This window comes from Podarcis tiliguerta, assembly GCF_965153285.1.
Source record: "Podarcis tiliguerta genome assembly, chromosome: 3".
In the NCBI taxonomy this organism is placed as follows: domain Eukaryota; kingdom Metazoa; phylum Chordata; class Lepidosauria; order Squamata; family Lacertidae; genus Podarcis; species Podarcis tiliguerta.
In genome coordinates, this window is record NC_139536.1 from 16,142,492 (window position 1) to 16,166,428 (window position 23,937).

Here is a 23,937-nt window from a genome sequence, read left to right on the forward strand (position 1 = left end):
CTATGCTGACGCACAAGCATTCAACGTATCAAAGCTCTATAAATAGAACAGCACAACCCTCCAAGAGAAAAAAAGTTGCAAGCTCTTTCAAAACTGGAAGGGCCAAATCAGGAAATGGAAATGAACTTTTACCACACACAGAACTGTGAACAGAGGCCAAAAAAACCAAAGGCTTTGGGAAGAAGTCAAAGTTCTGTCAAATAACCCATACTGAATTTAAATGCCATTTGCTCAACCTGGCCACTTTTGCACCACAAGGAGCTAATGGTCCCGATTCCAACTTCCCATTCATTTACACAAACTAGTCACCAACAAAAAGCATCCCAGTATATGGGGTAGAATGGAGAGGGCCAGAGCTTCTATACCAGGTGAGCCAAGGCAAACCCACCAACCTTCCCCCATTATGATTTTGCACAACCCAACCTTGTGCAAAAGGACTTCAGCTGACAGAACAGGACTTCTCCAACCTGCAGTTCCATGTGTGTCTCTAAAATCTGTGATATGGGGGGGGGGGTGTCCTCCAACCCACCAGAGCAGGTTTTGAGGATACACAGAGGCTGAAATGGGGAACAGAGAAAGTCTTGTTGAAGGAGCTGAACTCCATTCTGCTTGTCCATGGACAGCATTGGATGCAACTGTTTATTTTTTATTCAATCTATTAGTTGCTTTCTACAAGGAATCTCAAAGTGATTAACAAAAATAGAATTCCAATAATACAAAATACATGTTTATTTTAAAACCAGAACACCACTAAAAGTGGTTAAAACATAAAATCATAAAACAAATAGCTCCTCTCCTGAACCAAAGCTCGATCAAAGACTTACCCAGTTAAAGTACAAACAGAGCAAGGAATTAGCATTCAAATGCTTAGAAGAGGAATGCCTTTGCCTGGTGCTGAAAAGATATCAATGTCAGCACCAGCTGATTCTACTGGTGAGAGCATTCTACAAATGGGAGGACACCACTGAAAAGCTTTACTATGGTCTGTTGAAATGATAATGAGTTTATTCTATTTATCGTGCTGATTTGGTAAGAAGGAATTTCAGCGTTTAATGCTGAGGTCCACTGACCTATGTATAACGATATTATTTTTCCCAAAAGTAGTGGCTTTAGCTGTTAGAATAGCCAATAGAAACAGCTAGAGAAAAGAAACAGTTGATATAGAAGCACATACACTACTGATGATTTTAAGGAATCATTAGTGATGGAATTTAGATCTTTTAATGACCAATTTAAGCAATTTGAAGAGAATGTGTTTGTTTAGTTAGAAGAGGTGAAAAGAGGTATTGATTCAATATTTCGAACTCTGCAACTCAAAAAACATGCAAGGGAAGCTATCCAAATATATCCGCATATTCATGCATAGTTTTTGTTTACTGTTCTCATGAAAAAGAACTGGAAAAGGTATGTACATTTTTCTAGGAACTCAATGGGGCTGTGTGCATGCTGGATTTCTGTAGCAGTGGATGCAGAATTCAGCATCCTGCTTTTTCATTTTTTTAAAAGCTAATATCTGGCCCTTTTAGTACTTGGTAAACCTTGCAAAAGCTTCAGAAGCCAGAGTAGTGGATGAATATGTTTTTCAGTAGGTGCACAAGGAATAGCTTAAGCATGTTTACCAGTCCTATAACCAGCAAAATCACAAAAATATGCATATCTATGCTAAAATACAGATTTTGCACAATTTATACATGACCTAAAACCATTCTTTTAATTAAAGCAGAATTTGGATTGGGGTTCTGAATTCCTTTTAGTATGAAATACACACAGCCCTGTATACAACTGTGGCATATTACGAATACTGCATAGCAAGTGCTATTCTTGTAACTATATTCTGCACCCATTAGCCAGAAAAAGGAGAGGATAGAATTCTACATAAAAGTCCTCCTGAATACAATTTCCATGGATTTAACCTTCCTCTCTGAAATGAAATATTAAAAGCTAGAATGGGAAAAAGCATCCCAAGTCAGATGAGCATACCCCCACCACTATCAAATGCATCATGCTTTAGCACAACATTTAGGGTCAAAGGTGTTTCTCAACTATTTTGTAAAGTGGAATGGCCTTTAGGATATGTGGACAAGTTTAAATAATTAAGATTTCCCCCCATTAATATACTGTAAGCAAAGCACATAAAATAGGAGGTGAACCAATTGCATACGAGGGTACCTTAAATAAGTCTAGACGTTTGCATTCCAAGGTCCTTGATTCAATACTTAACTGCTATATTACAATTTGAACAAATTATAGGTAAAGTTTTCAGTTTATTTGAGACCACCTGATTCAAGTGATTTAAGATAAGCATATTCCTGTATTTTTAAAAAATATAAATTGATATAGTCTTATATATTCATATTAGCACTATTACAAAACAATGTTACAAAATCACATTGTTACACATAAATACCCTGTCTTCTGGTAGGCAGCTGCTGAAGTTTATAGATGTAATAAATTAGTCCGTACTATCTGTTTATGCTTCTGCATGTATACTAGCACAACTGACATGAAATTTCAATTGAGTCTGTTTCCTAAAGAACGTCTCTATTTCTCCATAGGTTTGTTAATGGTAACAGGATATTAATGCTTATCAACTGGATGTATGCTAAAGTCTTTTTGTTCTTTATCTCAGAGATAAATGATCCAGCATCTGAGCTACTGGGCAGGTGTAACTAGAGGCATAGTCACTCAACTCAAGGATACCACTAAAAGTTTTTTTACAAGCTGCCATTTTTATCAGAAACCTATACCACCTTGATTCTCTGGGTGTATGGAAGATAGAAGATACTAATAAACTAAAATTCATTCAAACATAAATTCAGATATTTTAAAGACCTGGAAAAAATCCTTACCAGCATACATATGGTATGTAAGTCTCTCAATGAGTTTGACAACAGTGCCTGCCTTGATAATAGGAATTCCAGATTTGGGCTGCATGTTTTCTTCAAAAACAATATTCTCTTCAGAATCAGGTTCTGCAAACCTATAGAGCTCAGGACTTGGAAATCTCATCTGTTCCTCCTTCTCTTCTTGTAGCATTGTTACATCTAACATGCGCTCCAGGGTACTTCTATACTGTAAAGAGATCAAGGCTGCCATCCAGTTGTTTTTCTCTTCTGCCGATTTTGCAGCAAATATAACACTGTTCTCATCTTTCAAAATTATTTCAAAGGCATGTTTGTACTCATTAGTGTCATCTTTATCATTGATCTGTACCTTCCTCATGAGAAACTTTTCTTTCAGACGATATTCTGCATTGCTAGCACCAGGCAATCTTGGCTGGCCATGATTTGATTTACAACAAATCATTAAACCATCAAAGAGAAATATATGTCTTTCGTGCTTGGCACCCACACGTGTGAGAGTCCCCTCCATTATAAATTCATTGCAGCACTGTCCTATATCTTTACCCTCCCAACCATCAATGTTCTTCTGGATCTCGTTCATTTTCTTGATCGCTAGCTGCTTTCCCTTCATTTGTTGACTATAGAACCGGCATGCAGATTCACTTTGAAAGAGAAAGAAAATGACATTAATTCAAACAGCAGCTGCACATACTAGCAGAAAAATAACTAATGCAGGCTTAACTTTGAAAACAATTAGCCTGAAGAAGTATTCAAAGTATGTTCCATGAGGCAGCTTCAAACCTTCCAGACTTGAAAGTGCTATGGTCACTGTTAATGTTTAAATTATATGCCTAATACAGAATTCCAGTTAACCAATCAATTCTGATTAAACAGTAAAGTGGCAAGTAATATTTCCTGATTAAGATTGTAAGCATCTGAAAGAAAATCTGACACCACACTGTTGTTTACTTTAAATACAGCGCACGCTACAATAACTGCATCAAGAGTTAACAGAAAAATTGTTAGGCATTTCAAATGGTTCTGCATGGTATTTTTATTTCTTAACAGCTAATGAAAAACCTTTTTTCTTGCTGCTTACCAGAAGATTCTCGAGATGCATTCACTAGAAGTGTACAAGGACACACACATATCAGAGACTCTGAAAACAATAGCTATCTGGACTTTGATGTCACTTCCTTTGAAAAAGTAGGCTTGCCACAAACTGCTTTGTTCATTGTTTACTGAAAGAGGAAACTGGAAAGCCTGGCTTTATAGAACAACAAACCAGGCTAAAAGCGAGGGGTGCGGTGGGGGGTGGAAATGCATTTACCTAAGTCTTCTCTTTGCAAGACTTTTTGAGCATATCCTTTCCATACTACTCTGAAGATTAAGTAGGGCTGTAATTGCTTGCTTCAAACACTCTTTGTCCTCTTGATCTTTGCTTTTCTCTTCTAATTGCTACAAAAGTAAAAATAATAGTTAATACTTCTACATAAGTTTACAAATCAGATTTCATCCTTCAGCAGCAAAAAAGTTGTCACAGTCCCTTAAGAGATCAAATAATATGGTAGCAATCTATGAGAAGGGCTCATGAAGCCTGCTCAAGTGTTCACATTCCATGGAAGGAATCATAGTACTGAGACACTGAGATAGAGGCTGCCAACGGCTATCAGTTTAAGTTAAGAGTGTTAACTTGGAGAAAGGAGACTAAGAAAGATAAATGGTTGCAAGTAAAGTTGCCAAACTGAGGAGTCCAACATCTAGCTTTAATTAAAATCTAGGTGCTCAGTTTTCAATAACAGACTGTTTCCAGTCTATAACTTAAGCGTGTAATTCTACAACCCAGTGTCTAAGTTGTGAAATCCCCTTCCCCCAGAGGTGTTTCAGGCATCTTCATTATGTTTTATTCTTTGTAGGCTTAAGAAGCACATTCATACCCCTTTAACACCCAAGTTATACAACTCACCCTATTCTCTTGACTGTAATTTAACTTTTTAAAATCCCAGATGCATTTGCCTTGTGCCTTTTACTACCATGTAGGTGTCAGATCAAAATGTTTTAATCCCTTTAAGGCGTTTTAAGGTCTCCTATTTTAAACACTGGTTTTGTAGGGGGGGAAATCACTTTGAAGTTTAACTGTTTTATTTGATTTTGATTTTTTTTGTATCATGTTATGCTTTTAATTATATCAACCACCTTGGGACAAGATTTTATGAAGTGTGGCATATGAACACTGTAAATATTTACCTACATCAGCACTCTACTTGCTAATTGTGCACTGTTCTTCAGAAAAACCCCAGTGCCGAAAGCAAGATCACATGACAATATGTGGGCTGCAAATACTATTTAAAATTAAACGTAAAATCTTTGAAATATTAGATGCAATCATGTCTACCACTCTCTTACCTTTAAAAGTTCAAAATAGTGAAGGCAATGGTAAACAGGAACTAGAAGCAGTCTGGGTAAAACATACTGAACAGCATCTTTAAAACCATCTCCTATTGACTAGAAATGAAAAGATATTTCAGTTTCACAAACAAGTCCAATTATTACATCATTTGCATTGTAAACTTTACTACTTAACATACCTGTAAATAGAATGCTGCACCAGGCTTTGACAGTAGGCTAAGAAAATGGTCATGAAAACCAGTCCGCAAAATATCTTGAGTGTACGATTCATAAGGATCAAATGCTAGCTCCTAAATAAAGGATTTTAGAATATTTCAGTTTAATCAAACACTGTTTCAATGCTATCATGCAATATACAGATAGGTAGGTAGATAGATAGACAGATAGATAGGAATATGTTTACTGCCTTATCTTAATTTGGGAACCCAATTAATATTAGTGCATACCATACCAGAAACTGGCCAATGCACCAACATTCATTGGATTCCAATTTGTTTTGGTCATTAGCAACTCAGTGGAATAGGGAGTAAAGCTTATATGGTAGAACAAAACAAAACAAAACAAAACAAAACAAAAGAAAACAACACACAGGCTCCTGATTGCACACAGGCTCCTGATTGCAGGCTCCTAATTTCACTCCTGAGTGAAATTAATCACTCAGTTTATTAATATACAATGCTTAAGAGTATAATTAAATTATATTATATATAGATAATAATAGATTATAAATGATATAGAAGTTATATAGAAAGAAATTAAATACGGGATAAGACAAAATGTTTGAAAATAAAGCAACCTACGTATGACAAAGTTTAAAGCAGGCTTCCTCAACCTCGGCCCCCCATATGTTTTTTGCGTACAACTCCCATGATCCCTAGCTAGCAGGAACAGTGGTCAGGGATTGTGGGAACTGTAGTCTCAAAACATCTGGAGGGCCAAGGTTGAGGAAGCCTGGTTTAAAGCAACTGGATATAATTCACTTATGAACTAATAAGTAGTATTGTCTAATCAATAAATATTTGGAGGTGAGAAGAGATTTTTTCTTCTTAAAGATTATATACTGAAACACACTAGAAGTAGAAGAACATGCACAGCTAGCTGTGTAAATGGTAACTGGTTTCTAACAAGTAATCTATCCCTCTAAGTCATGCAGTTGAAATTTTTAGCCAACATAAACTGCTTAGAGTATGGAATTACGGATATATTTTATTGCAGTTTATAGGATACATCTAGAATTTATTAGCAATGTGTCACATATAAGCAAAAAATCTATAAATACTATTACCTACCTCAGCTAAATCTTCAAAACAGCTTCCAACTAAGGGATGGGGACTACCTTCATCTGTCATTTCTACTGTGTCTTCAATATGGCCCAACAACTTCACACTAAGTTCATGAATATCTGATATTCGACTGAATATATTTTCTACATCCTGCAAAAATGAATGGATTGATAAATAGTAATTGGAGGTGGGAGTTAGTCAATCAAAGCAAGAATAAATACTGCAGAATCTGAATAATACAGATTTCATGGCGACTATTTAAGACATAAGAAAAAATGTACAAGCATTGGGTTTCCTAACAAGCATTCACTTTTTAACTAAAGAAAAATCTCTTCTGCCCTCTCCCCAGGTTACGCACAGATGTATCTTTCACTTGGAACTGGGGCTCTTTAGATCCCAACCCTTAATTGGATTGATAATGCAACATTAGAAAATCCAGGATACCTGTAATGAGGGCAGGTTTGAGGGGGGTAATATCCCGTTTCAGGTCTCCAAAGAGGCAGAAGCAAGCTGGTTCACATATAACCATGAATTAAGATGTAAATCAGTCTTCAGGAATTTGTCCTGCTAGTCACTTGATTGCCTGATAAAGGTTTTAAGTGAATGTGTGAATGTATGTATGTATGTATCTGTGTGATGGCACCTGTAACCTGATTGACTATACTAGCACCTCAAATAGCATTTATACAAATGTTTTCAGGGTTTAAATTTGAACGTGAGGAAGGATGCACTCACTAGCTTTACATCCTGTCATACAGGCAAAGTGAATGTCTGCATCGAGGAGCCTGCTTTTTTTTGTGCATGCTCTCTGCGTTATTCACAACCTTGATTCTGCAGTACAGTGGTGCCCCGCAAGACGAATGCCTCGCAAGACGGAAAACCCGCTAGACGAAAGGGTTTTCCGTTTTGGAGGTGCTTCGCAGGACGAATTTGCTATGGGCTTGCTTTGCAAGACGAAAATGTCTTGCGATTCCTGGGGGTTTTTTTTCGCTCCCCACCCCCTCTTTCTAAGGCACTAAGCTGCTAATAGCCTTTTAGCAGCTAATCCGCTAATCCCTTAAGCCTTTAATAGCCTTTAATAGCTGCTAAACCGCTAATCCGCTAATGGGATTGCTTCGCAAGACGAAAAAACCGCTAGACGAAGAGACTCACGGAACGGATTCTTTTTGTCTTGCGAGGCACCACTGTATTCCAAATCATACAATGATCCTTACACATGGATGGCAAGCTACAGACGTACACCATAACTTGTGGGTGAGTGCAGAGACAGGCTGTTGAGAATATGATGGAGTGGCTTTGCTTATTCATTTATTAAATGTATATGCTACCCTTCCGTCCAGGGCAGCAATGAGCACATTCCTGCTTCCACACATCCAACCACCCACCCACCCAGTAGAGGATACATGAATTTAAGCTTGTAAACAGGGGTACAGTATTTTTTTGGTTTTCAAATGCTTATGCTCATTCAGTTTTTGTGCTAAGACTATACACCACTCAAACTGAATAGGCTTTTCCAAAACAATCCTATCAAAATAAAATAAATAGCAGTACTTACATGACCCGAAAACAGCTTAGGGTTGGTAATAAAAGGTTCTCTAAAAACTTTTATTACAAGATTTAGTTCTCTTATATATTGTCGAACCTCTGCCATGAATGACTTTACAAGATCATAGTAGGTTTGTTCTCCAGAAGTAGAGGGCTCTTCATCAGATAAAGTCAGCGTACTAATATCCTCTACATCCTGATGGAACATATCCATCAACACCTATTTAAATAAAGGTGGGGAAAAGTAATAACTTTTGAGAAAAGATGTAATCAAAGTTAAAGCGAGCCCTGGGGAATAAAACTGTTACTACCCAAGCTGAAATCAAATATAGAAGAAGGCAAGCTGTGCTGTGTATGATCCCAGTCTCTAGGAGACTGGCAGTCATACATCTAAGTTTAGGTTGCTTCACCTAAAGTCGTTCAAAGTACCTAGTGTCGTGACCATAAAGGGAAGAGAAAAATCTAAATTCTATATTCCCCAGACTTCAGTCTTCTAAGATACACTTGCTACTGAGCTTAATTCAAGGTTTTTGCTATTGGTGTACAAAACCCTGAACAACTTGGGCCCAGGATCATTGAGATCTTCAGAGGCAGAATTATTCCTAATCCTGCATGAACAAGAAACACCACCTGCGTCACAACAAGCAGCTGAGCAGGCACCACCCCTGCTAAGTTCCAGGTGCCAGGTTAACACAGTTTTACTACAGAAGGGTTTTGCACTATGAATGCTGTTTTGTGTTTTTTTACTTTCTGATGTTTTAGCTTATTATTATATGTTTTGGCTTTTGTATATTTTATGCTTATTCTTTTTGTAAGCTGCTTTGAGGCATAGAGTGAAAAGTATATATTTAAAATTAATAAATGAAAATCCAGATATAATTTAGCTGAGGGGTTCACTATGAATATTAAACTGTTAGAGTGTGAATAATTAGGATACAGAAGTTCAATACTGACTGAAGCAAAAGAAATTCACCAGACTCCATTATAATTTTTTTTTTAAAAAAATGGGTAAAATCCAACATCACACTAGTGAACTTTTTATGTGCAACAGGACTTCCCCTTTTCCCCCAGCATTGCTCAACTCTGCTCTTGTGGGTTTGGGGCTGCAGAGATTTGGGGCGGGAGGAGACACAGAGGCAGTGAAAGCTCCACTACACAAGTGAAAGTGCCTTCCACTGGAGGGTTAAAATTTGATGTCAATCAATCTCACTTGTGACCTGAGAAACTGGAGAAATTTAATATAGAAAATGGAACATATTCTCTTCTTGACCAGATAATGGTTTAATATCTATTACTGTATCTATTATTGAGCTCCATTCATAACTATTAATCAGTATGCTAATACCATTAATCACTGAAACAATAAAGGGGCAAAGGAGGCAACTTCTGACTAATTACCCGTTCTCTTGCAACCTCTTGAAATATATATATTCTGCCTCACTTATGCAATAGCTTAAGTAAAATAAAAGTAAGATGTGAGTTACCTGTACAGTGGTACCTTGGAAGTCAAATGGAATCCGTTCCGGAAGTCCATTCGACTTCCAAAATGGTTTGGAAACCAAAGCACGGCTTCTGATTGGCAGCAGGAAGTTCCTGCAGCCAATCAGAAGCCATGGAAGTTGCTATGGATGTTCAGGTTCCAAAGAAAGTTTGCAAACCGGAACCATCACTTCCAATTTGCGGCGTTCGGGACCCAAAACGTTCGTCTTGCAAGTCGTTCAAGATCCAAGGTATGGCTGTATATCATTTCCCCCCTTCCACTCATGCAAGATCAAAGCCCCTTCTGTTTATGGACCCATGTTGTTTGTGGAAGGACTCTTCTGGATCTAAAACATTTAGTAATTACAAATATAAATTCTACCTACCTTATCAGCACACATTGCCACCTTGATGTCTTGTTTTGTAATTTCATCATGTCTAATATTCCGTACATAGTTCCCAACCAACTTTAAGATATCTGCAGAAATGTATTCTAATACTGCCACTATGTAAACAGATACTTGGTGGTCAACTTTATAGCCCAGAACTTCCTGAAAGAGAGATAACTTATTCTAGTATGTTGGGCTACACAAATGCACCTAATAAATTCATGCTTTTAAACATCTACACCAATTTGCTCCTGTGTCATATAAGCATGGTCATTTTTAGACAGCTAACAACAATGTAGTTCTAGCAATAATGTTTTTGCTGAAATGTTGAGTTACTGGTGACAGGAGCATCATAATTGTTAGCACCACACAAAGTAACTTAAATATATTTCTTATTAGTCAAATTGCAAGCAATTATTATAGACTTGTATCCAGCCCTGTGTTCTGCAGTTGTAAAACGTGAAAATATAATGCTGGGGATCATTAGGAAAGATAAGGAACATAAAACGTATCATAATACTGTTATACAAATCTATGTTTGTATAACTTGGAAAACTGTGTTGCCTCACGTAAAAAATGATATTGTAGAGCTGGAAAAGGTTCAGAAAAGGCAACAAAAATTATCAATAAGGTAGAGCAAATTTGTTTTCAGGAAAGATTACAACATTTGGGGCTTTTAGTTAAAAGATGAGTAAGAGGGGACAGGACAGAGGCATACAAATTTGTCCGTGGTGTGGAGATAAAGAAACAAATTTCTCTAACTTTCGCTTCTCAAAATGCTAGAAGTTGGGGATACCCAATCAAGCTGAATGTCGAAAGATTCAGGAGAGACAAAAGAAAGTCTATATAAACTATGGAATTCACTCCAACAAGTAGTAGTGATCCCCACCAACCTGGAAGGCTTTAAAATATGAGACCAATATTAACGCTTATGCCTCTGAATACCAGTTGCTGGGATCTGCAAGTAGAGAGAATGCTGTTTGTGCTCAGGTTCTGCTTGCAGGCTTCCTACAGACAGCTGGTTGGTCACTATAAGAACAAAGTGCTGGACTGGATGCCTGTGGCCTGATCAAGCAGGTGTTGCTTCCAAGTCAAGGGAAGTGTTAGATTGTGGCAGTCAAATTCTGACTAATTACACCAGCTAAGATTTATTGAATTCTAGTTAGATCTGTTACTAGCTAGGATCAGAGATTACTTTAATAAGATTTATAGATTTGAGTGAAATCTAGGTACAGTGATTTTTAAAAATCTGTTCTTTATAGAAGTAATTCAGCTTTGAAGAACAAATGGGTATATTCTGTTAATTTTGCAACATTTTATACACTAAATTTAGAATACTTACTTTTAACAATGGGTGAATTTTTTCTACTGGGAGAAATAATGGATTTCTTCGCTTCCTCTTTTCAATTGCAGACTGTGCATCAGCTATTGCCCACTTATCAATAGGATGGGGAAAGCTTTTTTGTACACGATCCTTTTAAAAAATAGGAATTGCAGCTAAATATATAATCAGCACATAACATTTTTTTAACAATATCTTGTCACTGAAAGATATCTAGTTTGGTTATGGAAACATTATTAGTTTGTGTAAGAACAGAGATGTTAATAACAAATCTATATATTTGCTAATAATTTTCCAAACTTAACACCCCCCAATGAAAGGTCAAAATCAGAATCCTCATTATTAATTTATATGCTGCTTTCCCACAATATATTTGTACCCAAAACAGCTCACAGAATAAGGTAATAATAAAAAACATAAAAGAATCAAATAATTTAATACAATATTGTAAACAAAACAAAGTGTTAATAATCCAGTGATGAATGAATGGATTAATAATATATCACCATCAGCAAATAATAGTAGTGCACAAATAGCTACAAACTCTTCTTGTACCTCTACATCCAGGAAGCTTCTTGGCTGAGCTTGGCATAACATGTTCAGCAACTGCAGTATTAACTCCTCGACATACTGCAAAGCATCTTCAGTAGATGACAGCTTAGGGTGGACTTGCATCTGAACCTACATTCAACATAAAATAAACAAATGTGCATATCATACAAAAGTTCTCAAGAGCATCTTACAAGACTGAACACAAAAAAAATTTATATACTTTGCTTTTAAAATATGAAACTGGGTGAGATCCAACTGTGCCAGTAGCAGCAACAAAAATTCTCCTGTATCTCCTTTTATTGCATTACAATTTGAATTCTATGCAAATCATATAGCATCTGGCACAGTACAATTGCTACAAATCATTAAGTGGTCCATGTTGTCACTCAGCAATTTTCAAGTGGTTAATGAGTGTGGGTGTGGGGTGTGAAACTGGGAAGCCACTGTGCTGCTGCATACAGCCCGATGGCTCCTCTCCAGGTGCAAACCAGATAAACAAACCAGGAAGCCTTGGCTTCAAACTATGTTTGAACGAAGGATCATCATCTGGAGAAGCCATGATCAGCAAGGTTGGCTAGTCACTGTACTTGTTTGGAAAAAATAAACCACAAACTCTGATTCAAACATAACAGGAAGCACCAGCTTCTTGGTTTGTTTACTCTACTTGCACCAGGGAGGAGTACTGTACACCAGCATGCTGTTTGTTTACACAATAAACCAATATACGCCAGAAGTCTGACTTATCATTACATGCTAACAAGGCCATTGTCTAAAAGATACTTAGCTTCAATTATCAAGTTTCATTTTGAGTCTCATGGATGTCAAAACTGAAGGTCTGTGCAAACTGAAACAAGCCTAAGCTCTTTCTACATGTTAGCTGATCTTTTACTTTGTGTGCATTCACTTTATGCAGAAGAGAGAGACAAGCGAGAAGAGGAGTCACAGAATGGCCTGATTTAGACCTAATGACAAACCATCTTTTATTGAATGAGCAGGTGCAATCTGAGCTTGTGCATTCCCACCCCCTCTAGACATGCAAAGGGGAAGAGATGAGATGCTTCTGTTTGCTGTTTGTAACCATTCACTCCTGTTTTCTCTTAACTGAGGGGAACACTCTAAACAGATTTGGCCCTGTATACCTGAAGGAGCGTCTCCATCCCCATCATTCAGCCCAGACATGGAAGTCCAGCTCCAAAGGCCTTCTGATGGTTCCCTCACTGTGAGAAATTAAGTTACAGTGACAAAGGCAGAAGGCCTTCTCGGTAGTGGCACCCTCCCTGTGGAATGATATTCTTGTGAGGAAGCTGGTAAAATGTGGGTTGAACCAGGTAACTGTTAGGTGGATTTGTAGCTGGTTAACTGACTAAACCCAAAGAGTACTTAATGGTTCCTTGTCATCCTGGGGGAAAAGTGACAAGTGTTGGTGCCGCAGGATTCTGTCCAAGTGGGCGTGTTGTTGTTCAATGTCTTTATAAATGACTTAGATGAAAGAATTGAGGGGACGCTCATCAAATTTGCAGATGACACCTAGGCCTGGGCAATGTATTGATACATTGCCCAGGAGCGGATTGAGAGCCAGAGTGCAATAGCGCCTTCACTTGGTGGTGTATCGTGGGTGGAACTTGCCTGCTCCTGACTCCCTCGGTGAGCTGGGTGCTGGTGGTGGTGGGACTTCCTCTGCCGCCAGCGCCTGGTGGGAGGAACAAGCGGCCTCCGCTGGGGCCGATGTGGCTCATTCCTCCCTCCATGTGCTGGACTGAACATGGTCACTAGATGGCGCCCTTGAGTCACAAAAAAGACTCGTGCTGGTTTAATTTTGAATGCTGGCTAATTCTGTAAATTAAGTAAGTGTTGAGTGAAGCAACACTGCATATTGTATTAGGATCCAACAGTGTCATGGCCTGTAAGAGAGGGGCTGCTTGCTATAAACAACACCTACAATAAGTGGTCCGCAAAACCTACTGTCTGGACAGTTGGTATAAAAACACTGCTTTGACTTTTGCTCTTAGGAGTGAAAAATCACTAGGTACTACAAACAATGGGCTGGATCCAAACTAAATTAACTAAAACCAGCAGGGCACATTAGTCACGACTTAACTAAGTGCAACTAACTTAATTGGGATCCAAGGGAATGACTGGCTATCAAGCCCAGCCAAAATGTCCAGACCCCTAAACTCCATCAACATGTTGCTCTTTTCCCAATTACTAATGGCAGAGTTTAAACCCATTATTACAAGGAAGACAATGCACCAGGTGAAGAGGTGTCTTTCTTCTCCACTGCAATCAAAACAGAGGTTGCCTCTCTGAATGGCTAGAAGCCTAAGGAAAAGAGCCTCTAATTCCAAACACTAAAGGAGACCTTTTTCCTAAGGGTGAAACTCACATAAGAGGAGGGGGACTCTCTGTACTGATTGCCATGTGCAAGAAAAAAGCACATTGTGTACTTTGTGTTTTCAATACAAACTCCCCACAAATGTCTGGAATTAAGGAAAAATTAAGATACATTGTCACTGCTACATATTAAAAGACACTGTTTTTTCCTGATGGTTTTAGGCTTCAAGAAACTACAGTACAGTACTTGGTCTTTAATGCAGTCTCACTGCATTGAAGTAGACTGTTTTGCACTGATAATTGGTTATCCTTTATTATCCAACATGTAATGTCACCCAAACAAGAGAACCAGGAGGACAATGTCCATGATACACTTTGTCACAGGTGCTATTATGACCTCTAGAAATGGTGAAATTAGCTTTAGCTTAAGAAGCAAATATTTCCTAAACTGAAGCACAATATTTCCTTTCCAGGTAATAGAAATCCTGTTATCTAAAAGCAGTGCTATACATTACAACCACTACAGAAAACACTAGTCTTACAAAAGTGCTGCCTACAGCAAATGTTTAAAGTGTGGAAGTAATAATACATGTGCATACATATCTGGTGACACCTGGCCCAATAAACCTTCCCAGGAGCACGTACGTTTATGTACATTCAATAATTCAATAATTTACTCATTGTTACAGAAAACATCCATTTGTAATACTGCTGTAATTCTCACATGGAGTTGAAATTGACTTGATGCTGTTTTACAAACATAAATAGTACAAAGAAAAAGGCATGCATGAATGCACCCCATGGCAAAGAAGTATTAATTTCAGCAGAACAAAAGTTAATACAAAAATGGTATCCAACTGTTGCTAAGGAATTTGTATGTTTTGTGTGAATATATGTTTCAAGGACCTGTCTCTGAAAACTTCACTGCAAGCTAAAATCTCCTCTCACCTCCATTAAGATCTTATTTTAGTATATGTTTACAGATTTAGCCCTATATACCTGGCAAGGCAAGCAACATTTAGTGCCTGCCAAATAAGAAATCAAAGTAGTGCACTACTAAGAGATCTACACTAAGATTATTCCAATAGGAATCCACTTACAGTTAAAACAGGCTCACACCAGTTTTAGGTTTCACTTCTTGCTCCCTTCCTGAGTTTTTTCTTTATTTGGGCCCTTTGCCCAAACATGAAGACCTGATTTTTCTGCTTTTTAAAATATCTATAATTCAGTCCCACTGAATTAGGCTGTAATGCTAAACATATTTCTAGGCAGTAAGTTTGATCTCTGTGAGATTTTATGCTTGAGTAAATACGAGCAGGATCACACTGTTGTTGCTGTTTCTAGCCAGAATGGCACCATTCTGGTAATAAAAGGAGACAACTGCGTACATATGTTTGTGATGGCAATATGGTAGCCAGTTAAAAGCAATCATGCCAGAAGAGCAGGTAGTAGCCTAAATACATATATGAAACAGATACAGATGTGAATACAGATATCAGCATAGGCTGCTTTCTGAAAGTATTAGCCTCTCCAACAAGTTTATTTTAGATTTCTAAATGTAGAGGGGGCCATTTTTAATTCACAATTTCTAGCCAGAACCAAGGTTACTCTATAAAACAATTTCAACAGCAAAGTTAAATGCAACACTACATGTTAGTCATCAAGACCACTGTATTACAGATAAAATTAGAATTACACATTTGCTAGGCATACAGTCAAACTAATAAAATGCAACAGGTGACATTTAAACATGAAGTCTAAGCTGTGCTCGTGCAAGTCTTATAGCACCCCTCAACTTGGTGTCTTCCAGATGTCCACTGGAGACGATGGGGGTTGCAGTCCAAAACATTCAGAGTGTGCCAAGTTGGAGAAGGGTATTTTATCATCTTAAGCCACCTGAAACATGGCACTGTTTTCTTTTTTAAAATTTTGTCGATAGAAAAATGCTGTCTAGCACTCCATATTTCAGCTTTTATTAAAGGATTTTGAGGGCATATGTTTAACAGCTGTCATTCTACCTCTAAAATAGTGAAATTAAACCTTACTTATATTGGGTGGTATCCAATTATGCCATACTCAGAGTAGACCCATCAAAGTCAATGAATTTCAGAACTTAAGTCCAATTATTTCAATTAATATATTCTAAGTTTAACTAATATTGGATATACTGTCCATTCTTTTTACAGGATAAAACACATTACTGTGTACGCAAATAATAGGACTAACAAAAAATGTTGGTCTGAACTTTAAGTCACCTTTGTTCTAAATGCCACCACATATAAGGATATTGTAAAACTATTTTCCTCAGACAACTAATAGGTAATCGGTCCCACTGCATAACAAAGCTAGAGGTCCACTGAAATCTGAAGCATGTATGTCTCAAGTAAAATGAAGTTAGCGGACATTTTAGACTAGAATACGACTTAACAAGTAAAATGCGCTGGGCACTTGAAAACTGTATTTTATACTCCCTGGGTTACTGACCCAGGGTAAAGCACTAAAAATACATTGATATTACCCAAACCCCGTTTAAATCATACTGAAATCACTGGTTCTTAAGTGCTTAACCCAGGTCCATACTTCAATGAAGAAAGTATGAAGAAAGAAACACAACACAGCATAAATCTGTAATCCTTTTGTCTCAAACAAAATGTAGTGTTGTAATCAAACGTCTATTAAGGCCTTAAAACTTACGAGTATTTATTGTTATCAAAACTGTAACCAACATTAATTTTTAACTGTGACTGCGGTAATAGAAAATTTAAAGCAAGTATGGTCAATATGTGTGAACATTTTAAAAATAAACTTCTTTTTACCTTAAAGTAGTTCTAGAAAGTTCTCACTAAAGCCACTCCAAATGTAACACCCCTGATCTCCTATCCATGGCTAGGGGATTGGGGGTATGGAACAGGCTAGTGAAATCTCTTCAACACCTAATTACCCAGTTATCTCTAAACTGATGTTAACACTAACTTTAGTTTAAAGCTAACAGAGTTTAAATAAAACCAAGGTTAAAAGAGAGTTTGCAAGTATTAGTTAAAGTTAATTATGGGTAGAATTAACCATTGTGCTGTTCTGAAAAGACAAGAAGGAGGAATTAATGTTCAGTAAGGAAAGTTAGAAGAGAACATGATTAGAAAATTTGAAAAGTTACATCTGGCTTTATACTTTAATACAGGTGGATTAAAAAAAGTCAATGGGAGGTAGAAATCTTATTTGCCAAAACCGAATGTCTAGTTGTCTTTTAGGGGCCAGACGGCTTGAAAGTTGTATTTTTCAATGCAATGTTTTGGTTCCTTAAATTCATTCTGATAGCGCAGATAAAATATAACAGATAGAATTCTACTGGATATGGTGCTAGTGTGTGAAAACAGTCAAGATCCAAGGATCCCCAGGCATGCACCTCCAGATAGTGGAAACATCAGGCACAATCCTGGTGGCGCCTGGGTATCTTCACTTGGTCACAAATGGCCGATAGCCAGGTGCAAAATGTGCCCAGTGAATTTTGAACGCTGCTACCACCTCTCATCTGGGAGCTTTCATTTACTGACCCATAATCTCACTTGCTTTTCCCTCAGGGTCCTTCCATCATCTATCTGTCACTTTCATGTGGGTGAGGTCCTTAGCCCTCAATGGTTTTTCAAAGGGAAGACACCAAAGGGGTACCATAATTCTCTGAGGTGACTCCTACTAGCATTGGCCCATCACTGGAAAGACCTCTGCCTGCAGCATGCCTGGCTCTCTCTCCCCACCCTGAATCACATCTTCAGTATACACAGAGTCCAGCTTGCCTGCTTCAATGCAGCATCAGCTGCAGCTAATTAATACTGTCCCATGCACCAAATTACCAGCAAATAAGTAAAGGCATGTAAAGAATTGCACTGCAAGAATCTCAAGTCACTTCATCTAGGGCTGCCATATGTCCAGGACATTACTGGGATTTCAAAGGTGGAAGTGACGTCTGGGGGGAATTTCTGGAAGGCACTGTTTTGTCCTAGATCTTCTGCATGTAAACTGAGAAATCACTTTTTTGGGGCGTTTTGGTAAAAAAAAATCTCAACAACATTCGGGTTTGTCTAAGTAAGCTCAACAACTTACTTTTTTGAAATACAGCAACCCTACTTTACACTCTGAACCAAGTTTCCTCAGTCCTCTTTTCCCCACCAAGTTCCTGACGTCCTCATTTTTGAAATCAGCCCTGAGTGCTCACTGGAAGGACAGATCCTGAAACTGAGGCTCCAATACTTTGGCCCCCTCATGAGAAGAGAAGACTCCCTGGAAAAGACCCTGATATTGGGAAAGATTGAGGGCACAAGGAGAAGGGGATGACAGAGGATGAGATGGTTGGACAGTGTTCTCGAAGCTACTAGCATGAGTTTGACCAAATTTCGGGAGGCAGTGGAGGACAGGAGTGCCTGGCGTGCTCTGGTCCATGGGGTCATGAAGAGTCGGACACGACTAAACAACTAAACAACAACAACATTTGTTTGACAACAGCTTCAGAATAACTTCAATATGCCCCTGCTTTAAAAATAAATGAGGCTAATGAATCTTTTTGAGAAAATCAGGAAAACAAGTTTTCAAGTTACACAAACACACTTATGCATTATTTCAGCTTCAAAATACTGGTGCATGATGTGTATAAAGCACAGCCCATGTATTTTAGGGCTGGTAGACCAATCATTAGAATATTGCCCTAGGATAAAGAAAGCAAGCTTCTCAAAGTTGTGAGTAATAATTGTTCAGTGCACCTAGATATTATGTATGGGTTAAAATGTTACCAACCTCACAAGATAAAATGAACCATGTTCAGGTAAGAGAGTAAACCTAGCTTGTGTTTTAAAAAGTGGTTATCTGCACAAGCACCCAGGGAACAAATTAAACAACAAATTGCAACACAGATCTAGCAAAAACAAATACCACCTTTATCCTATTAAATTCTATGCACTAGCCATCAGTCAATAATGTTTAAAAACTAATCAAGCTCAATACAGATTCTGATGGAGCAGGACTTTCATCACTTAACTCTAATTGTCAAGAAACACATATTGGTAGCAACTATACTGGAATATAACAGCAAATGACATAATTTTCTTCAGTGAGGCAGGTATATCTGAAGGACTCATAACAAATATATATTCCAGTCTAAATTAAAGACCAACTCAAAAACCTGTCATACCACATTAATATATTTGTGTAATATTCAGTATCATCTGAACTATTTAAAATACTGCCCATCTTCCATTTGGGAGCAAAATGATAATCACACCTACAGCTCTCCTAAAGAATATCACTGCTATATTTTTGTTGTTGCTTAAAGTCATGTGCACATGTATCTGGTACTTAAAGTTCAGATCATTTAGTAGCTATCCTATAGGACCATGTTGGGAAGGGGAAAACCAGCTATCTACCCCAAGTGTTCTACTGGCAGGCGTTTATTGATTACATTTATATTTATATCTCATCTTCCTTCCAACACACAGTGGCATATATAGCTCTCCTCCCTCTCCAATTTATCTTCACAACAACCCTGTGAGGTAGATTAGGCTGAGAGACAGCGACAGGCCCAAGGTCACCCTGCAAGCTTCATACATTACCTTGTATTTTATTCTGCAAACTGCCCTGAGATCTTATGATGAAGGGCGGTATATAAATCTAATGAAGAATAATGAGTATACAGACACCCATGAGCACAGCAGACAGGTTCGCAGGATGTCAACACAGGCGCATGAAAACATTGACTATCCCCAAACTGATTACGTGAAAGTCGGAGTACTGGAGCACTGCCAGTTATCACACATGCCTGTCGGCATTCCCTTGCGTTACGTCCAAATTCGGGACACACACACATACACACGGGACACAAACACATACACACGTATCTGTCCTCACCTGGGGCTGTCACCAATGACACGTGGATGTCAACATGCAGCAAACCTTGGGCATTTGCGAATTTACCTCCTATAAAACGCGCACCCTTTACACCCCTTCTGGATCCGCCCCCCCCCCAGCGCCCCTTCCTCACCTTCTTCAGGGCTGGCACGAGCAGCCCCCGCCACTTGGGCGCGTTCTCCTCGCTGAAGAACTCGTACTGCAGCGGCGGCGCCTGCATCCTGCCCGCGCCGTCCCGCGCCCTGTGAGGGGAAGCGGCGGCAGTCACTGCTGGGGCCGAGCCGCTCGGCGTTGCTCCGGGGCCCGGAGCGGCGGCGGCGGGCGACACCCGGAACCGGAGGAGGGCAGAGGCAGCAGCGGGAGCCGCCAGGGGTGGTGGCTGCTGTTGCAGCGGCGGCGACGGAGGGACCCAGCGCCGGGGGGCGGCGGCGACATCCCTTGCCCGCTCGCTCGCCGCCCGGCCCGGCCTTCCCTCACTCAGCGCCGGGGCTGGCCTGGGACAAGGCACCGCCGGGCATCCTTTCCCTCGCCCTGACAGGACGCGGCGAGCGGGGCAGAGGGCGGCCGAAAGGGCGACGAGGGGAAGCCCTGCCCGGCAACGGCAGGAAAGTGACGGTTGCTGAGGGGAGGGAGGGGCAGGGTCCCGAGCGCGGCTTTGAATTCTCGGGCGGCGCGAGCGGGGTGGGGGTGGGGGCTGTTCTTCCCTTGCCCTGACGGTTACAACCGCCGGCGCGTGCGCAGTCGGCGCAAAGGCCGACGGGGCGTGCGCAGATCGGGTCGCCTCCAAGCTCTCCTCCCCTTTTCTTCGCTTCCCGCAACCTTTTTCTCTGGAAGTCGATCCGGCTCGGCTCTGCCTTTCCTCCCCTCCCCCCGCCCCTTCCTCTTCAGGGCGGAAGTGAAAGTCGGAACGCCTCGAGCGACGCAGCGCAACAAGTCTTTCTCAATCCGCTTGGGGAGGAGGAGTTTTCAATTGTGGGGGAAAGAGAGAGAGAGCAAGAGACGGATCATTTCCCACAGCGCCCCCTGCGGAGAGGAGGACAGGTGAGCTGCGCTCGCCTGCGAGAAGCCCACGGTTCCTTAGATAGGAAGAAGCTTTATAAACTAAACAAAGCCGAGCAGTTCTATCCTGTTTCCACTTGCTGTTTTTATTTAACCCACTCCACTTATTTAAACCAAAGGTTTGTACACTGACACTAATAACGAATCATATGTTGTAGATATTATTGCAAATTTATTATGCTATTTTTGCGATGTACAAATGACATTAGAAGACTTGGTCTTTTTATTTATACACTTTATTGTTCCTATGATCCTTGTTTATAAAATTCAGTAAAAAGTTACTTTAAAAAAAACCACAGAGCCGAGCCAGAACTGGACTCGCTACTGAGAGAGCGAACTTTGCAGAGTCTCTGAGACATTGAGAAAGCTGGGGGCTGTTTCTTCTTCTCCCTCCTATGTCGCTGAGAGGATGTTACATTGTTGTTTGGGGTGTTGTTATTTCAGTTTATTAGTCGCTTGACACGTGGCCTTCCAGCAACTTGGAAAAATTTAAAAATGTAACATTGGGTGAGGAAACGCATTACGAAATTATTATTTATGAAAATTATATTCCACCCCTCATCTTAGGATCATATGGCTGTTTATAGTGTGTGTGTGTGTGTGTGTGTATAACAAAAAATCATAAGAACAACAAACAAAACAGTAACCCACACACCCAGTTTAAAAAGCCATATATTTAATAAGCCAAAGGCTTGCCCATTGCCTAAAGATATGCAATGAAGGCACAAGGCAAGTCTCCCTTGGAGAGCGTTCCACAAAGGAGAACCCCTGAACTCTAGGCTATACCAGTACGACAAATGAACAATTCATATAGTAACATAAAATGAACCCAATGAAACAAGCAAAAACTTCAGCAACAAAAACATGCCTTCAATAGACAGAATAATCATCATAATCCTTCAAATGCTGAAACTGCATTACATCTCAGTAGAAAGTGGCTTGGAGTGTTGTCATAAACATCTAATACTTATAATGTATTAATATAAAATGTTACTTTCTAAATATCAATAGTATTTTAATACAGTGCTGTACCTTTAGTGCCACACTGCTGTACAGTGTTTGCTGAGGGCAACGAAAGGGGACAGGCAGATGACACACATTTTTCACTTGTGTCAAGAATGTTTACCCACCAAAGAGAAACCTTTTGCCTTTCACCCAATTTGCTTTGTCTCCTCCTTGATCAGTTGAGGAAGGCATCTAGCAAAATGGCACAAATTACATTTAGGCTTTAGCTTGGAGATTTCACTGTGTTTTGCAGAAGTATTTCACATCTCCTGTCACAATCTCTGTGGCCTTGTCAAGAGCAGCCTCATGGTGGTGCCCTTGTCTGACTGTATGTTCTTGAAATAAGCGCAGAGAGGGGCAGGAAGCCTGTGGGGAAACGCTGCGTATGTGTCTGTCCGATTATGTTTTGTGCTCTGAAAACTATTTCCTCCACCTCCGTTGATGTCAGGGTGCAGCTGTCAAAGTTTGAGGCCTCGTGCTGTCACTACGCTGCAGGAATGTTTAGCAGTACAGTATCTGTTTGGATAGGTTCTGCCGCACTTATAGCTGGTTTTAGCTTATCCACCTACTCGGAGAAGTATTTGGCAACTTCTACAATGAACGCAAATATTACTCTCACTCTGTGCGGCAGCACACATAGTCAGTAGTGGTCAGTGAGGCTGTGATACCCTCTTGCCTTCCAAATGCCCTGGGGCAAGGCAGTGGGAAGGGGCACCATGTCAGAGCCAATCTAACCTTCCTGACACTGTGCCCAATGCTGTGCCTGCAGGAGGTGCGAAGGCGGGAGAGTACCCTTGCCCTCATAGTGACCCTGAGGGGCTCCCATTTGGTGTCACCCCAATGCATTGCAGGGACCCTCTTACCACTCAACATCGAAAAAACCCAAGTGCTGCACCAACAAGTACAAAATAACCCCTCTGCAGCGTCACAAATCCAACTCAATGGTGTAACACTGGAAAATGTCAATCACTTCTACCTACACAGTTATCTTTTCACAAGGGTCAACATTGATGCCAAAATCCAGCATCGCCTGAGCTCTGCGAGTGCGGCTTTCTCCTGATTGAAGTGCAGAGTGTTTGAGGACCGGGACATTAGCAGGGAAAGCAAAATGCTTGTTTACAAAGGTATTGTACTACCAACCTTACTATATGCTTGTGAAACATGGACCACTTATAAACGCCATCTCCAACTCCTCAAAAGATTCCATCAACGGTGTCTCAGAAAAATTTTACACATCACTTGGGAAGACAGGCGAACTAATGCCAGTGTACTGGAAGAAGCAAAGATCACCAGTGTTGAAGCAATGATTCTTCAACATCAACTTCGTTGGACTGGTCATGGTGTGCGGATGCCTGATGATCGTCTTCCAAAGCAACTACTGTATTCCAAACTTAAAAATGGAAAGCATAATGCTGGTGGTCAACAAAAGAGGTTTAAAGACTGTCTCAAGGCAAATCTAAAAAAAATGTAGCATAAGGACTGACAACTGGGAAACACTGGCCTGCGAGCGCTTCAGTTGGAGAACAGCCTTTAACCAAAGGTGTCATGGGCTTTGAAGACACGCAAGGGAGAAACGTGCTAAGAGGAAGGCACGCTTGGCAAATCCACACTGTGATCAATTCCCGCCAGGAAACCAATGTCTCCACTGTGGAAGGATGTGTGGATCCAGAATTGGCCTCCACAGTCACTTATGGACTCATTGTTAAAACAGTGTTTATGGAAGACAATCTTACTCAGCTACAAGTGATCGCCAAAGATCTAGTTTGTAGGCTGGGGTGCAAGCCAGTCACGTCTTTCCACTCTCCTCA

General features: G+C 39.9%; 1 protein-coding gene and 1 long non-coding RNA gene across 2 annotated transcripts in view; one reads left to right on the forward strand and one right to left on the reverse strand.

Annotated features, from left to right (window-relative positions):
- The window catches only part of SOS1 (SOS Ras/Rac guanine nucleotide exchange factor 1), a 41,306-nt gene extending 20,335 nt beyond the window's left edge, over positions 1-20,971 (reverse strand). The window contains exons 1-10 of the mRNA XM_083432943.1: positions 20,199-20,971; positions 11,846-11,971; positions 11,291-11,422; positions 9,946-10,110; positions 8,091-8,300; positions 6,542-6,685; positions 5,432-5,542; positions 5,250-5,348; positions 4,174-4,301; positions 2,850-3,505 (exon numbers count right to left, since the gene is read on the reverse strand). Coding sequence (XP_083289069.1) covers positions 2,850-3,505; positions 4,174-4,301; positions 5,250-5,348; positions 5,432-5,542; positions 6,542-6,685; positions 8,091-8,300; positions 9,946-10,110; positions 11,291-11,422; positions 11,846-11,971; positions 20,199-20,285 — 1,858 coding nt within the window. The 5' untranslated portion in view covers positions 20,286-20,971. The remainder of the gene's footprint in view (positions 1-2,849; positions 3,506-4,173; positions 4,302-5,249; positions 5,349-5,431; positions 5,543-6,541; positions 6,686-8,090; positions 8,301-9,945; positions 10,111-11,290; positions 11,423-11,845; positions 11,972-20,198) is intronic.
- A 56-nt stretch (positions 20,972-21,027) lies between these two features.
- Positions 21,028-23,937, forward strand: part of LOC310674214 — a 31,049-nt gene continuing 28,139 nt past the window's right edge. Inside the window, exons 1-2 of the long non-coding RNA XR_014509432.1 lie at positions 21,028-21,106; positions 21,177-21,243. This is a non-coding gene — a long non-coding RNA (uncharacterized lncRNA). The remainder of the gene's footprint in view (positions 21,107-21,176; positions 21,244-23,937) is intronic.